This window comes from Austrofundulus limnaeus, unplaced genomic scaffold, assembly GCF_001266775.1.
Source record: "Austrofundulus limnaeus strain Quisiro unplaced genomic scaffold, Austrofundulus_limnaeus-1.0 Scaffold46, whole genome shotgun sequence".
NCBI classification, from domain to species: Eukaryota; Metazoa; Chordata; class Actinopteri; order Cyprinodontiformes; family Rivulidae; genus Austrofundulus; species Austrofundulus limnaeus.
Window position 1 is genome coordinate 1239785 of NW_013952448.1, and position 18257 is coordinate 1258041.

At 40.6% G+C, this 18257-nt stretch overlaps 1 protein-coding gene across 2 annotated transcripts in view; it reads left to right on the top strand.

Moving 5' to 3' along the window:
- Window positions 1–18257, top strand: part of fto (FTO alpha-ketoglutarate dependent dioxygenase) — a 130690-nt gene that overhangs the window by 28061 nt on the left and 84372 nt on the right. For both annotated transcript variants that reach the window (XM_014007972.1, XM_014007971.1), the window contains exons 5-7: window positions 2528–2607; window positions 2951–3094; window positions 14216–14335. In XM_014007972.1, the coding sequence (XP_013863426.1) occupies window positions 2528–2607; window positions 2951–3094; window positions 14216–14335 (344 nt within the window). The remainder of the gene's footprint in view (window positions 1–2527; window positions 2608–2950; window positions 3095–14215; window positions 14336–18257) is intronic.

The following is an 18257-nucleotide window of genomic DNA, read 5'->3' on the forward strand; positions in this document are numbered from 1 at the left end:
ATTTTTCATTTTTCATTTTGTTTTATGTGCGTGAAGCATTGACCATCTCCTGTAGCTCCCAGCATCTGTAATCTTTAAACCACATTGAGGACTTGGATGTAGAGAGCACACTGTGGTCTTGAGGTCTTAATCGAGTAGGTTTTGAAAGGACTAGCTGTACTTTCGGTTTGTGTTTCTTTGGTGATAATATAGAGGTTGTTTTATTTTTAAATCCAAAAATCTCATACATCTTGTTTTATATCATTGATAGCTGATGACAATTTAAATCTTTTAAAAGCGCAAGTGTTTTTTTGGAAAATGTTAGTTTAACAGGCAGTTACATTTTRTACAGCACTCACTTATACTGTATTTAAACGCCGTCTATTTATTTGCATCATGACGTGCCATAGGTGCATAAGCACAAAAGAGTAAAATGCAAAGTGACTGAGAATAAGTCTTTGCACGTCAGCATGACTATAACAATAAAGCGCTCTATTTTTAAAATAAAATAAACAATTCTGAGTAAAGAGTAAGCTGCTTTATTTAAATTATTCTTAAGATTTTTTTAAACAAATAAATCATAAGAAGTGAAAAGATATACATTATTGATGGCATATAAGCAAATAATTTTTTGTGTCCATAACATATTTTTATTGTATGTTATTACTTTGTTATTCTTTGCTTCAAAACAGTAGCTGCAGTAAATTGGTATACTATARATAATATTAAACCACAAATAAATGTATACTTGCACATTCTTAAAACATATTCTTTAAATAGTTTACTAACATATAAGGAGGAAGTGGGAAGTTTTACTGAGTTCCTGATTCTGGCTCTTTGAAGTTGCTGTGTTTTCATCGAAACGCAGCAATATCTGCACCTAATATTTAGCTTGACAGGGCCTGAAACCGACCTTATACGGCAGAAGGAGATTTACAATGCAATCGTCAATATCAGGCCAGCCAAGATAATAGAGTGATGGGCTGTTGTGCAGGCCATTCTAATGGAACTCAACTGTCGCGGATCAGTGGGGATTTATGCTCCACTTGGAGAGTGCGCCCTTGAGAGTCCAACTGCTGCGCAACGATAGCAGCTCGCGCAGTCCTCGGCCGTCTGTTGCTTTGTTGGCCTACCTGAATTAAACACTTGGCACAGTGTGCAGACATATGCACACGGCGCGTATAAATTTGCACAACTTGCGTGCACAAAAAAAAACAAAACACACACACATGGGCATCCTTCGAAGCATTCCCCCTCCCTCGTCTCCAGCATACACACACACACATAGACAGAGCGGGCAGAACTAAACCAGGTATTAAAATATATTGTACTTGTGATTCACTGACATACACCCAATGATAAGTAGTTTTGTGGTATTAAAAGGAAACTACAAAGGTGAATAACCGCAGACACTGTTATATAATTTCAGCACCATTTGTCGGCGGCTGGCCCTTTTGAACTGCTAATGTCTGAGCTGCTGGAGGCAAATTGAATCACCATCATTTCCACCCAAATGGAATTTCAGTGGTTAAAAAAGAACAATGCAAGTCCTGACACCGGGCCTGTTCAATAATCTGATTTCCAACTCCCAATGCACAGTGGGGGGGGTGGGACTGGAGAAAAGAGTTGACCCAATATATTTAAAAGCCTGCTTCCTGGAAAAGGAGGACAAGTGGCAGCAGGCACAGGGGTTGAAAGAAAGATAAATATTTATTACAGTTATCGAGTTTGCCTCTACTCCCTCCTGATCCCACTGACTGCATCAGACGTGCCAAGAAAAGAGCAGATTGATGGAGATAATTTGTTATTGGATATAAACAGTTTTAAAGACGCAGAGTAATTCTGCCCAGAGACCTAATCCTTCACAATCTCATCAGGGTGAAGAAAACACCGGCAAGTTGTTTTGTTTGTCACCGTCTTTTTTTTTGTTTTTGTTTTTTTCACTTCCACCAAACAATAATATCTTCCTCCCAAAGCATTTGGCTGTTTGACTTTCAAATCACAGGCATTAGCTGGTGTACTCTTGCTCAAGGCGGGTGTAAATATGCACATGTGCTGTGAATGACAGCTCTGTCATGGCTAAATTAATTATTGGTGGGAGGCAAATAATGGCAGAGCTGAGAAACATCTATACACACAAAGAAACACATGGAGGGATACACAGGAAACAGCACTGTAAAGCTTGTGTGATATTGGACAAATGTTTGTTGGTATGGCGCATCCATCTTGACAGATTGAGCGCGATCTGCTTCTGTTTGGTAATTAAAAATTTTATTACAATACTCTTCGTTCTATTTGATTCCATGCTGGACCGAATGAGAAAAAAAAAAAAAAAAMMAAAAAACGTCTGAGTGTACAAGTTGATTTAGTCTAATTGACTCATGCTTTTCATCTGTTTTTCTGTTAATATTTTCTGTGAAATTGTTTCAATTATTCTTTATTAAAAGTAATAAAAAAGACACAATTTGGCGTATGAGGTTATTATTTTTGTGTTTGACGTTCTTTTATAATYCTCAATGTTTTTCTTTCTTTTTCCTTTTTTGCCCAGATGATCTGAACAGCACACATCAGCACTGTGTCCTTGCTGGAGAAATGGCACGTTTCAGCTCCACACACAGAGTGGCCGAGGTGAGTTTGAATTTGTTATGATCACACATGCCAACAATGTTTAGAAATTATTCATTTTTTCCCCCACAAAAATTGGGTAACAAGTAATTATTTTAAAGACATTTTAGTTTGTTTATTTCAATTGACTTTTTAAATTTCTGCCCGTAAATGTTGACGTCACGAGTTTACTGTATAGCTCATCAATTTGTGATGTAAAACAAGTATTTTTTTTAATTGTGTTTTTACAAAAGTGAAACTACAATAGTCTTTTTATACTATATTCAAAATTTAAGTCATAAACTGTGTTTTAGAACATTCCTTTCTTATTTTTTCATGTGAGCAATGTTTGTGTCGTTGCGCTCAGTGTTCTAGGGGGACCCTGACCTACATCCAGTCACGGTGCCAAGAGGCCCTGTCCAACCTGCACACTGACCCCAAGACGGGCTCCCACAGCCTGCTGACCCTGCAGCCGACAACACTACAGCACTGCGAAGAGATTCACAACGAGGTGAGGACATTTGTTCACAAACACATACACACATACATCACATACGAAAATTTGTTGATTTCTTTTTTGTTTCTTTATGTGTTCAGAGAAAGTGGTGAATATAAGGCTCTACTGAGTCAACGTGAGTGTTAAATTTCAACTTTTAGGAAGTTTGTTTTGTTTTGTTTGCAGTTTATCGTCTATAAGTGAATTAAACGTACAAAACTTAATACAGTTTTATTTAGGAGCGCATCTCAGTGTCAAACAAACAAAGGTGGGCCACGCTGGATAACTGATTATGCACAGAGACAATTTACCCTACAGCACCACAGTCTTGGAAAGTTTAAGTATATTTATCTGTGTACCCCTCTGACTCTGAGTTGTCCTGATGCTGTAATCCCTGCCCATCTGGTACWGCAAGCAGGTTAAAAACAACTCAGATCCATCTGCAAACACGATGATGATTTAATCCAGACAGCAGAAATTGTTGTTGAATACAAAGCAAAGCTCTACAGACAACATGGATAAACATCTAATTAAGGAATTGAACGTATTAGAGCAAACATGTCTTTGTGCTTTTTGTACCATATGGGTTTACACACCTGGGCTGTATGTAAATCCAGCACATAAACACACACTTCARCCTTTCGGTTGACCCAGTATTCTTAGGGGTAGAAACGTTCTGACAAAATCATTACAAGATTCAGTGGACTGAATTTCTTCTGCTYAATATTTTCAGTCAAAACACAACAAGAAATATACAGTATAGACACTATTCTAATCTAGATTTAATTACACTTTTTCTGCATTAAGATAATTGCTATTTATATTAGGGGTTTGTCTGATGGCAGGTTAAAACTCTGTAAATGGCAGAATGGGAGCTTGCCAGCTGCCTGTAGTCTCCTTAACCTACCTTGTTGTTATACAACAATAAGAATATCCGGTTGTTCTCATTTGTTCTGGCTTGTGATGGATTGCCTGGCAATAGCCTCTCCATATGTTTTCTAAAACTGGAGTCATGGCCCTGTCCCCTCCCGAACCTCTTTTCATATAGAACAATGAATGATGCTGGTGTAGGGTTCTGAGGGATAAAGTGAGGTCAAAAAGGAGAAGGCATCAGCCTCCTATGATAGCTTGCCGCAGGCCAACAGTTAATATACTTATCTCACCTCTCCCCTTTTTTACACCCCTGTGCCCAAAGTGTACATCCTAGCAGACGCCGGCACCAGGGCCCTCAGCAGGATGCCATGACAGATGAGTCTGACGTAAGGTTGTTTAAAGGTTGTAGACAATTTTAATTATTCAGCACAGCCAAACAATAGGGATGTCTGTGTTTCGAGAAACTGCTGTGCAAATTGAGCTAGCAACACCTGCTAGTTTGCCACATAGCGCCACAGGATTACCAAGCACAGGCATATATGAGGAGGGCAAGGCAGKTTTATTTAGGAAAACAGAGGGCTATTTATACAAGAGCCAGCATATGTGTTAATGTTGGTGTGAGTGCTTAAGTAATGTGGGGGAAGCTCTCAGGGGCTTAGCCCTACCCTGCCCGGCTCTCGCAATGATCGATGTGGCCATTTGTTTGGAGTTGCACATGAGAGCAGAACACCCAGCTAAATGATGTATTGTTAGTGGAGTTATTTATGATGGCGGCCCACTTCGGTGCTTGGTGGGCGCACATTGTGCAGGTCGTGTTTGACATGGACGACCGAGGAGTGAACAAGCCTGAGACACGCAGGTAACCTGACCTGAGCGATGCCTTCTGGGTCTTTCCTTAAAAAGTGCTAAACACACYGGCCGACACATCTCTGATGTGCCGCAATAGATGGAGGTGCATTTGTCATAAAATGTAGGTAGAGCCTGATGACGGCGGTGAAGTAGAGCATCTGCCACCTGACTGCCTGGTGTGTGAGGTTGAAGCAACGTGTCTGCTTAATGTGAGAGTCAAAAAGAAACAGACAAAAAATAAAGTAAACTGAAGTTGCCACCTGTTTGGTAAGCACGGTCCCTTTCACTGTCTCATTTTAATCTTACCTGCTGTTTTAGTCAGTCTGAGATGTCTAACATGGCATCACCACGTGGCCCCTGTGTGTACGCTTGGCTTTGAAATGCTAATCCCAGACAGGAATGTCTCGTCTCATTTAAAGCCACTGTGTCACTTCCCAGGTGGGTGTGTGACAGAGTGCCCTGAGGGACCCTCTCTAACGATACCTGTCCCCCACAGTAAATATTGAAGGAAGGGACAGGGTTTTTTAGAACGTAAAATGTGCAGAATATGATGTGTGTAAGCTTCCAGTGTCCTGTTTTAGGGTCAGGATGCCTCCCCCAGGCTTTTAGGTCTTTTCTTGGCTTTGAAACCCCTTTCTTGAGGGCCTGCTACTTTGAAAGTGGTTTCGTTTATCCACCCTTTGTTGCCCACCCTGTTAGATTCATAGTATTGCTTACTGGAAGATCTAAATCATCTTCAAAGTAGGGCTGCACARTATTGGAAAAAAAAACTGTCTTGTAACAATACATATTGCTACAAGACAAAATACAGGGATTTTCAACAGATGGCACTTTAAGTCTTGTTGCCATTTGGCAGGATGGTTGATGATGTTGATGATGGACCTGTATCGATCTGACCTCTTTTTTGTGAAYATTACAAGTAAGTTTTTGTCCGTGTTTGAATTATTCTTGTTATCTTTTATTGATTGCTTTTGTTTTGCTGGGACCTAAGTACATGTTTCCTTCTATCATCCGCCAACATRAATTGCATTTTAACACCTAGTGTGTTGCCTCAGTGTCTGTTAGTTTCTGTTTTTGTCTTATTAGTAGCATTCGTGCTAACAATATTTTACCTCTTCAAGTTCTCTGCAAATTTGCTCGTCTTGCTCATTTTCGTCAAGATTCTCATTGTCTTCCTCCACAGCTCGAGAATTCRTCGCCAACACTATTGTGTAAAACATTATCAYTGCTGTTCCAGAAGTTTCATAACAAAATGAAAGTTTAGCTGTTTTGACACCCATCAAAATAAAAGCCGTAACATGCAACTGTTTGGTGCAAGGATTTTGTTGTATGGTTTTGACTCCAGATAACATGCTCATTTAATTTGCCTCTTACATCGCAGGACCTGCACTRTGACTGTTGCGCACRCTGCGATGACGATGCCTGAACRATATACCATGCAGCTCTACTTCAWAGCTATTATATGTCAATTAAATTTTATATCTACATTTGAAATGAGCTTTTATAATATTTTGTTCTTCTTTGGAGGTCAAAGAAAATATTTTTTGGTATAGAAAGCTGCTATAAAATCTTGAGACTGCAGGTTCGAGTCCATAGTTGTCAGGAGATGCAGTGTAAAACACTTGCCAAATCTTTCATGCAAGTTTGCCCRTTGTGGTGATCCCTGAAGAAGGAAGCGGCCAAAGGAAAATCAACAACAACAAAATAAAAACTGTTATAACAACAAAAGACCACTAAGGTTGTTTCTCTTGGAAATAACACACAGAGTGATAAGTGTCAGGTCACTCTGAGAGAGTTGGGAGATGCAGTTATCGCGGCTGATGTGAGAGGAGGTCGGGATAAGGTAAACAGAAAAGGGCAGAGTCGGGATCGATCTCACTCTCATCAGCCCTCACCTCAGGGCCCYGGCCCGGAAATTGATTGAAACCGCTCAGGGAATTCTGTGAAGGTGTGGAAAAAAATGTGCCTCATTAAATGAAAAAAAAAATGGATAGACTTTCTTGGTTTTAACTCTAGAGTTGCCATAGTGGGTGGTCGCTCGACTAATTTGGAGCTAATGTGTAGTTAGTGTGTCCATCACCTGGAGAGATGACAGGGACTGCCGCAGGGGAGTCACTGGCTCCCCTCTTACCYCCCTCCCTCTTTGCCATCGCAAAGAAAAACTAGGCCTAACAGCCTCTCTCTTTTTTTTGCACAGAGTTTCGATCTGTTGGCCCAGAAAGGTGGCATTTAGTCAAGAGTTTCCTGTATGGCATTTCTCAGCTGGGTGGCCAGACTCCAAATACCAAACAGCCAGCTTTCCTCAGTTGCTTCACGTGGCCTGCTTTGTGGCTGCCTCTGGCCTGCACAGTGGGGGACAGGCAGCCGTGTCAGCTCAAAGTGGAGACACAGGTTGGTTTCTTCTCACCAAAGGACAGGCAGACAATCAGAGAGATAGAAGGAGGGACAGACTGAGAGAAAAGGACGTCCGATATTGGCCCGTGTGGCTTTGTTGTGTGTTTGAGCTGTAGTGATCGAAGGGGAGTGGATTTGGAGGGTGTTGAAGGGACCATAAAGGGTGACATTTSTTTGAAGGGTGTGTTGTATGGAGCAACTGAGAGGCTGCTGAGCACCGCCACTGGCTGTGTATTCTCCCTGACATGCAGCAGTCCTTGCATGTCATCCCTGCTGTGATCAGAGCCTTTTGGGAGTAAATGGCAGGATGACTCTGTGCACAGCTTCTACCCCCAGACAGGCCTCACTCAGGTTGTGTGTGTAAATAGTTCTTGTTCTTTGTTGTTTTGGGAAGATGGAGTGGGGGGTAGGTGACTTGCCTCATCTCACAGAACAGTGACCACGAGGAAATGTCAAAATTTTCTTAAAAAACAACAACAACAACAACAAAACAAAACAAAACAAAACAAAACAAAACAAAACAAAAAAAACAAAAAACAAAGAAAAAGGTTTCTGGCACAGGGTTGGTACTTTTATTTGTACTGGAACTTTTCTGTAGCTGTAAGTTCTGGCCAACACTGTCTGAAGTTTTTACAATTAAACCAAATGGCCTCAGTGAAATGCAAGGAAACATGAAAAGAAAATGTAGAAATAATTTGAGTGGAGAATGTAAACCAAAACAATGGAAGATCTTTTTAAACCCTTCAGCACATCTGTTTAAAACACGTGTGAAGCAGGTATATWTAGGTGATTATAGGATGATACAATTTTAAAAGATAATCACAGCCCTGCCCATGAATTTGATTTATGAAAGTTGTGGAAAACAAAACATTTACCATAGACTTATGGGGTTAATAACTATTTCTTGATGTTAGCCCTACATCTACTTCTATCATTTTTCCTTATTTTGAAGTGGCTAAAGTATTCCACTACAAAATGAGACACTCCATCAAGAAGATGACAGCCATCAGTTTCCGCTGATACTTTTTATGTAAGCAGATGAGACGTCAACATGCCCATGTTTGGCATGTGTRCTAGTTGTCTGGCTTGCAGCAGACTTCATAAAACAATGTCATCATTTTGTGTTTGTTACAGAAGATTGAACAAGATACCAAATGTAACATATCTGAACAAACCAAAGCAGACATGAGAATTGTTTCCTGCAATACAATATTTCAACAGAGGAATGTTATGCTACTGATTAAATTATTGGGGTTTAGATTYATGTAACATACACAAATACATACGGAAAAGTTTTATGATAGAACTGTAATGATTGTTAAATGTGACTGTTTTGCTTGACTTGATGRTTCTATATTCATAGATGCATGCCTGGAAACAAATCCAACACATAACTGAACTTTTAATTCTTCATTAGGGTAGGTTTTTAATGTCTGAGGTACATGGCTTCTAGAGGATGACAGGGACCCCCCACTGATGACGTAATCAAATAGGTGGAGGCATGCCCTGAAGCTTTTGTTAAAACTGAATGCATTTCCTCGTTGCGGCCCGAACTCTTGGTGATTCATTAAAGACCAGACTTCAGCAAGAGCCACTCTTGGTTTTATATGGGTTTCTCCTTAATAATTCTTCCATGCATTTGCACATTCTTGGTATGGTTAAGCGCACATTCCAGTGATGAACACAAATAACTAGATTTTTCTTTCACTACCATTTCTAATTTTTAATGCTTTTTCATCATAATTGGCAATTAAACCACATGTAATACAAATAAAACTAGAAAAAAAATTGACTCTCCTATTCCGCTGCGTGAATGCATAAAACATAGGGGTATGGCCTTTCATCAGTTTTGTAAAAAAGTTGACAAATCTCCAACTTCTTTGTGTTCTTATCTAACATTGGATATACAGTATGTCACATCAACRGATCTTAAAACCAAGAGGTTACCTGTGTCATGAAACTCCAGACGTTATGACTCTATGCAGCCTGGCTTCATACAAATATACAGTAATTTGATAGAGGTGTGAGACAGTTGATGATCACATCTAAACCCTCTGAACTTTGTAAATGGTTCCATCTTCTTAAGACAGATTAGTAAACCAAACAAAAACAGTATAAAATTCTTAAAATTATGTTTTTATTTCATGAAACTGATACAAATACATATACCATGTTGAATGGTTTAAAAGTCAAAGCTGAAAAGACTACTTTATACATTAGCTAATGCTCTGCTATAAGAACAATAAGAAGAACAGTTTTCAGAAAATAAACAATAGTGTTTGCAGCTCCAGCGTTATATGCAACAACACTTTGTGTTGTACGGTTGTCTATGTCAAACTGTAATGGGGTTTGCTTTGTTTTGTGTGGATGCTGCTTTGTAGGACGTTTTGGGGGAGGGCAACTCAGCTTCTCACATAAATGTTGGCAGCATTTGGGGCAATCTTTGACATACACACTCATGTTGCAGTTTTATGCAGATATGTTAATAAAGCCGCTCACACAGACAGACAGTAACATTCAGTGGTACAAACACTACGGTACAGGTCCAAAATTCATAAACATGCACGTAGAACAACACACTCAGGCATAGTCAGGCTTCACATGGCTTTGTTAAGCATCCTTGTGAGGATTAAATCAGCACTTTAAATAAGCAGTGAACAAAAACACTCCCAGTGGAGGAGAAGGGGGTAGCTCARCAGCAGACACTGTCATTTCCAGACAGAGCAGGAGAGAAGGGCGGAGAACCAGAATGAAGAGGGATGAGTTTTCAGGTGCGCTTGCTGAAAGGTGTGTACATGAACAGATATAATACATTTGTTTTGTGTACCTGTTTTGTGTTCTTTTCATTTAGACAATTATTTTAGTTAAAGTGTGAACTTTGAATAAAACATTGTACTACTTCTGTTTTCTTTTTAAGCCATTTTGTAAACTTTCTGCTGCATTTTGGGTTACTGTCCCGTTAAATGACCCACCGTATGCTAAATGTCAGTGTCAAGGTTATGGTCAAGACTTCTGCATATTTCATCCAAACGGCCAAAATCATCCAAAATTCTCAGTTGCGTGACGAACAGTAGGTAATTTTGTTCACAACTTTGAGTGTTCCACACCTTCTTGTCACAACATGCTGGGAGAACCTTTCACCACCCTCCACATAAGAAATTATAATGTGATTGGTCAGAAGTTTGTGGGACTTCTTGTTCATGCTGAGCRTGTTTGGATGCTGCATTTTACTTCAACTACTTGTTTCCAGAATCTGACTGTTGTACCCAGAAGCGGACCAAAAACTCAAGGATGGAGATAAAACAGACATTGTGCATGGAGGAACCTGACAAAAACTGTCTAGCTTTAAGCATGACAGATTTGTGGACAAATAACAGCAGATATCAGGGTCCCCCACCCCCTGAGTATAGATTCTAGCAGGAAGAAACCATGTGCACTGATGTGTGTTGCAGCGGGAGTGGTTTCCCAGGGGCTAGGCGCAATGTGTCTTAGGGTCTATTAAAGGTGTGTGAGAAAACAAACATTAAAAAACCACGTGACCGCACATTGACTTTTCAGCTTCGGATCAAGAATGTGGAGGCCTTTAGTCTGCGCCTCACACAGACTCTCACAACTGATTCAAAAAACCCTTGGTATACGGAGAAGTTTATAGTAGACTCGACAACTCCAACATATCCAGGTCTTATGGCTGCAAAACAAGCCCAAGTCATCAGCCCTTCACTAAAGTTCCAGACTGACTTGTTTGTCCAACATCTTCACTTTGGTTCTATCTGTCCAAAAGGACAATGGGCCTCATGCAAGAACATGTTCATATTCTTATCCTAAATTTCTCTTACTTTTGTTCGTACAAAGGGTTCGTACGAACATGTCACGTCAGTTTCAACAAACTCTTCTATCTTCCTGAAAAGGGTGTAAATGAGCTGCGTAAATTCCACCTGTTCGTATCCAGCTGCTCGTGCACGTGAGAGGAGATTAGCATAATTACCACCCCAAAAACAACATATAAGGCTATGTTTCCTGCCTCAGTTATCAGGAAGTGTCCATTCATGAAAATGACAGCGAAAATTAAAAAGAAGAACTTTACGAGTTCAGAGAATGAAGTCCATCTGTCAGAGATCCAGAAAATAAAATCTGTCATTTTAGCAGGTCAGCTGTGGAATAAAAAGAGCTGCTAAATATATAAACAACTGTGTTAAATCATTTTCATTTATTCAGAAGCCACATAGTCGCGCACCGTATGCCCCCCCACCCCCAGCGCGGTCTCAAGTGGTCTCAGTTGCGGTTCTGAAATAAGCATTTTAAAATGATTTCAAAATATGTCTGGCACTTTGGAGAAAATCCATGACTTGCTGGAGGGATTATGTATCCCCTCTGGCCTGGGAACGTCTCAGAGTCCCCCAGGACGAGCTGTAAGGTGTTGCTGGGGAGAGCGGGGTCTCTCTGCTGCTGCCCACGCGACCCGATCCCGGAAAAGCGGCGGAAAACGGACGAACGAACACTTTATATTGTTAGTCTAAATCATTACATTTAAAATTATAACTCTAATTCAAGCAGAATTGTTGTATTGTCAAGATAATCATGGAGTGTAATTTATTTTCAACTCAAAATATCTTCAAACTAATGAAATATAAAGTTATTAGGGAGGAAAATCAGTCTGGATAACAGCAGACTGACTGCTCGTAAAATATACGACAGGTCTGGACCACTTGTGAATTTTGTTCGTATCTGAAGAAAATCTTAGAATACGAAAACATTGGTGAATGCCRCAAATTCTCCTAAATCACTCGTACRCACAACTTAAGARCAAATCTGTGCGTACGAACGGTTCGTGCATGAGGCCCATTGTCCCTAGAGTGTTTTTAAAAAGCCCCTTTGACATTTTGATAGTTCTGTGATGTGTTTTTTTTAGAGAGAATAAACTTCTTTGTATGCTGYCATGGACTGTAACATTTATTGTTAACTTTTGACTAGACTAGAGTGTGAACCTGAACTTTGAACTGAGCTTGTGTTGAACTTACTGAGGTTTTAAGTCCTGGGAAAACTAACTGTTAAATACACTTTTATATATTTTCACCCACTCCCTTGTTTCCCTGGGCAGGGAGGGTGACTCTTCATCTCTAGCACAGGTCCTCTACCAGAGGCCTGGGAGCTTTAGGGTCCTTCACAGCATCTTAGCTGTTCCTAGGACTTTGCTTCTCTGGACTGAGATGTCAGATGTTTCTCCAGGTATCTGTTGGAGCCACTTCTCCAGCGTGGGGGTACTGCCCCAAGTGTTCCGATAACCACGGGCAATGCAGTTGCCCTCACCTGCCAAGCTCTTTCTAGCTTTTCCCTGAGCTCTTGGAATTTCTCCAGTTTCTCATGTTCCTTTTTCCTGATGTTTCTATCACTGTGGATGGATACATCAATCACAACGGCTGTCCTCTGCTGCTTGTCATTGATCACAATATCCGGTTGGTTGGCCATTGTCTGTTTGAATCTGGAAGTCCCACAGGATCTTGGTCATTCTCCACCACAATGGGAGGTAAATCCCACTTGGATCTCGAGGTGTCCAGTTCATACTCCGCACAGAAGTTTCTGTATACTATACCAGCCACCCGGTTATGGTGTTCCATGTATTCTTTTCTTGCTAGTCCACCCTGCTGTAAGACACTGGATTGTTTTTGGGGCTTCTTTGCACTACATGCACCTGGGATCTTGTCTGGTATGGTGATCTGGGCCTCAGTTGTTATTGTGCTCAAAGCTTGCTCCTGTGCTACCATGGTCAGTATATTTGTGTTGTCCTTCAGTCCTGCCCTCTCCAGCCATTGGCAGGATTTGGTCATATCAGCTACTTCAGCTATCTGTTGGTGGTACTGTACATCCCAAGCTGGAGTTTTTCTCCCCATGGTGGTTCCTTCAGGTCTTTCTCCTCCAGTTTGCATTTTTTATATACACTGCCCAGCCAAAAAACATGTCCACTTGGATTTAACTAAGTGTTATGATGTGGGGTTGCTAGGTCTAGGTTCAGCAACAGTATGTGGTCAAAGAATGAGGTCATCTGACTACCTGAATGTATTGAATGACCAGGTTATTCCATCAATGTTTTTTTCTTCCCTGATTTTGATTTATTTTATTTATTTATTGTTATTTTACCAGGCAAGTCCCGTTGAGATCTCAGATCTCTTTTTCAATGGAGACCTGGGCCTGAAGGCAACCTATTGTACATGTATTTAGGGGTGGAGGRAACTTGAGTACCTGGAGAAAACCCACGCAAGCAGGAGGACAACATGCAAACTTYGCACAGAAAGACCCCAGGTCCAAACTGGGGATCGAACCCWGGACCTTCTTGCTGTGAGGCGTCGGTGCTAACCACTGAGCCGTCCTGCTGCCAGATGCCGCCTGATGCTGCCTGATGGCACGGGCATATTCCAAGATAGCAATGCCAGGATTCATTGGGCTTGAATTGTGAAWGAGTGGTTMAGGGAGCATGAGGCATCATTTTCACACATGGATCAGCCACCACAGAGTGCATTGAGAGTCTTTAAGATGTGTTGGAGAAGGCTTTGCACAGTGGTCAGACTTTACCATCATCAATGCAAGATCTTGGTGAAAAACGAATGCAACGCTGGATGGAAATAAATCTTGTGGCATTGCAGAAGCTTATCAAAACAAGGCCACAGCAAATGCGTGCCGTAATGAAAGCCAAAGGCGACGCAACAAAATATTAGTGTATGTGACCTTTTTTTTTGGTGGCAACTTCTTTTTTGGCCAGGTGTTTAATATGATATTTTTTTCTGTGTAGAATAATGAAATCCAAGTAATTTAGAATGAACCTTATGAATATTTCAAAATTAAGGAATAAATTCATAGGCAGTAGTGTCATGGTTTATTRTTTGGCAGTGTGTGAACTCACGCCTAAGTTATTTATACCAGAAAATTATTTAGCTTTCATAAAGTTGCTTAAAACTGCTGATAATCAATTACTACAAAACATCTAGTTATTGTAATAATAGCCGATTGTCTTGTGTGTTTACTCAGGTGGAATTTGAATGGCTGCGTCAGTATTGGTTTCAGGGCCAGCGCTACACCCGCTTTTGCAGCTGGTGGACCAGACCGATGGAGCAACTGGAGAAGGACTGGAAGCTCCTGGAGACTATGGTGAGAAAACTCATACACCTTGCTAATCATTTCACAGTTAGGAATATGTAATTTTAGTTTCCTAAAAYTAGACTTTTGAAACTTACTTTTTATTTACAATTGGCTACAATTAATTTTTGATACAAATTAATATTTTAAAATGTATACAATTATGTAGTATAATACACTTGAAAATGTCCATAGATTGATAATAATCAATTATTAAGGTAAAGCTCCAGATACAAGTTCAAGCAGTAATTTGTCTGATAAATTTGTAYTTGAATAAAGAACAATGATTGTGATTGGATAACTTTAAAAAAAATAGAGATAAGTTAAATTGAATTAAAATATAAATTCAGAAGAAATCGTAGTCAGTTGAAAATACTTTTTTTCCAACACAAAATAAACATTAAGTGTAAGTAAAACTATTAACACTAAACTATTTTCTGAAAATATATACGAGGAGCTTTTTGTTTAATTTGTTTTGTCATAAAATACCAAGTATTTTCATATTTTCAAGATTTCTCAACATGCATGAGCTTTTGCTTCTTTTAAATGGAAACACAAGTGACCTGCTGTCCAATAATACTTCACACAAGGGAAGGTGTTTTCATAGTAACAATATATTTTCCACAGTGTACTGTATATAACTGCTTACAGGCTGCATCATTAAGGAAGTGTCATATGTTTCATCATAGCCTCACAGACGTTTTGTTCAAGAATAACTGGGCACGCACACAGTTATTACTTAGAGACCACTTGAAAGGAATCCCATTGTAATGTCAGACTCATTATTTAGTCACAGCTCTGTTTAGTTTCAACTGGATCGGTGGATGTACAGCGCACAGACACACAGTGCTTCTTTTAAAGGTTGATTTCAAAGAGTGCACGTATCTTCAGTATCTCTATATCTGTGTGTGTTTGTGTGTGTGTGTGTGTGTGTGTGTGGGTGTGTGTGTTTGTGTGTGTGTGTGTGTGTGTGTGTGTGTGTTTTGAGGACCCAGACACCAGAGGCAGCAGGGGGCACTCTTGCATCACTGTAGCGGCAGTGAATTGCTGTGCTCGTCTTTTCCTCCTCCGTCCCTCTCTGCCTCTCAGCCACTCCTGCTGTCTCTGGGAGCTCTCCGTCTCTGTCAGTGTCGAGAGCTGAGCAGTAATCACATCTAATGCTCAGGCGGGGATAAAGACAGGGGCTGGAGGAGAACAGTGCCGCTGCTGCTGAGGCTGCTCAGCTCTAGCCCGAGTCTCTCTCTCTCTCTCTCTCTCTCTCTCTCTCTCTCTCTCTCTCTCTCTCTCTCTCTCCCTCCCTCCCTCGCTTTCTCGCACGCAGCCTGGCAGAGGGTGGGTGGGTGGTGGAGGTGGCAGGTTTAGTAGACAGGGGCTAAACTCATCTTGAGCCCCACCTCTGGGCCCAGATGAAGTGCGAGATTCAAGCCTGTATTTTAGTGAAGAACATCGGTGAGCAGGAAGTTTCTCTGTCTCTTGGTTCCAGCAGACCTTACTCACTGTGTCCGTTTTTCACGCAGGCAAAAGGTGATTTTAATGATTCAGTTCAAACTTAGCAATAAACTTTGCACAATACATCAGACAAAAATAGAAGACAGTAAAAAAATAGTGGTAGTAAAAAGTAGCGATGTAAAACACACGTGCCAATAAAAATGTAGCGTTTTTAAATTTAATATGTAAATGTAATTTGACATCAGTTTATTAGAAAATCAACTTGTCAGAATTTTTTTCTAAAAATATTGTTATTCTTAATGTCAAATCAGGGAAAAGCAAGCATGTCTTTTGCAGGAAATACATATCGAACAAACGCAAAAAAATAATACACGGGTGTGCTTGTAAAAGTAACGATTCTCTATTGTGATGAAAGACAACATTATTGCTTTTGCTAGCAGTATTTACATACATGCATCGACGTCTGATACGCTGATGAAAAGCACTTCATGGATGCGACTTATAGATTTTCCTTTTGGAGCTTTCGATAGCCGTGGCTTTTCTTTCACTAGATTAAAACCCATTTCTCTAAATTACTTTGAGTTATTTAAATGATGCCGGCTTTCCCTACAGTTCTTTATTGGCATACATTTTACATTCCGAAGCTGGCAATTGACAGCACAGTCTAATTTAGTGAAATACAAGTGACCTGCTGCGTGCAGATTCTGTTTACCATTTATTTATTTACATATTTCTGTTGCCTGCAGAGTATATTTTAATACAGTGTTATTTATTTTTGGTTTTTGTCAAAACTGGTATTAGCTTAGGTATTTTAAAATAACAAATACATGTCTATWTAAATAGGCTTTATAAAATGAAACTGTATTGTTTCATGCACCGCGCTGCTGCAATAAAACTGCCTATTGTTTTATCCTGCTAAAATAGTAATACAAAGTGCCTGGCTTCCTCTCTTTATTGTCATATTTAGCAAAAGTGTTGTGGGATGTGCTGGGCTGCGTTTGTTAGTCTGTATGAAGAATATTGCAATATTTGGTGGTGGTAGTGGTGGGGGTGGGTGGGGTGCTCTAGTATATGGATACTGTCTCTCCCTGGGGCTCCCTCTCTGCTCCTCAGCCCGTTGTCATGCAAATRCTCATCTTTCTATTTGAATGACATTCTGATAAAATACATAAATAAATTTATAAAAGAACCGAAACAAAACAAGTCCACCAGCTCGCTCGCCTCTTTTTTGGAGCCTCATGAATTTGCGTGTTTCCTTGATAGARGGACTTCTGAATAATCTTCAAGTGTGTTTCACGCGAGCGCACAGCGAGACGACGATGTGTGTAAAAAGGTGGGTAAAGGTTGTTTCAAAAGGGTGGGAGAAGGGCATTAACTGAAAGGTTTTTTTTTTTGTGTTCCCCTGTGATCCGGGGTGCTGAAGTCCTTTTAGACCCGCCTGGCTCAGAGCCTCGAGTTCCCTCAGGACTCTGCTATCGTGGCAATCATACAATAGTGACATTTCCTTAAACTAGCAACAATGAGTAGCTTCTGTCTGAATCACAATAGACAGAGAAGCTTGGCTTTATGCAGAATATTTTAAAGACCAGTGTTTTTTTTTTTATCTTCCCTCTTTTTACTGTGGGGGAGAAGCAACAGCAAGCCCATGAGCACCTTTTCCTTTTTGTTTTCCTGTGTCCTTTGTGTGTGTGTGTGTGTGTGTGTGTGTGTGTGTGTGTGTGTGTGTGTGTGTGTGTGTGTGTGTGTGTGTGAGTGTGTTTGCGAGCCATTGATGTTAATGTATGCACTCGGCATGACTTTAATTGATTTAGCAGCTCTGCTTGCACACTACGGCTTTTTCCCTAATTTGTCACTTTCCTGACTTCTGTGGCTGCTCATCTCGCAACTTCAAAAGCCAGCRGTTGCAAAGAGATTTCAATGCACTCCGTCGTCTCCCTTCTTTTTCTTCTTCTCCCCCTCTCGCTCTTTGCGTTCTTCCTTTCTCTTGGTCTCTCGCTCCATCTCACTGCATCTCTTTCTCACACTCGCACCCCCCCCCCCACCGCCATCTCGTTTGACAGGAGAACGAGCCTTGTAGATGGAAATCTTTTCAACGCGTATCAAGGAAATTAATCTACTTTCATAATAAATGGGATCCACTCAGTTGAATACATTTGTATACTTCAAGATGTACAAAACAGGAAGTGGTATCGGGGCCATGTCTTCCTCTGCTCCATTCACCCAGCCTGTCAGTCCCAGTTTTCTGCAGTTTGGTCACACACATTTCCACTTTTTTTTTGTCCTCTCTCTCTCCCCGTGTAACAAAATTTACTCTCTCATCTGTAAAGCAGGCAGGATTATTTATTTATTTATTTTTGCATGCACACACACTTTTGTGTTTGCGGAGAGACGCCGCTTAGCGACCATTTCATCTTGGCCTTGCTCCCCCTCCCCATTCCGACACACACACACACACACACACACACACACACACACACACACACAC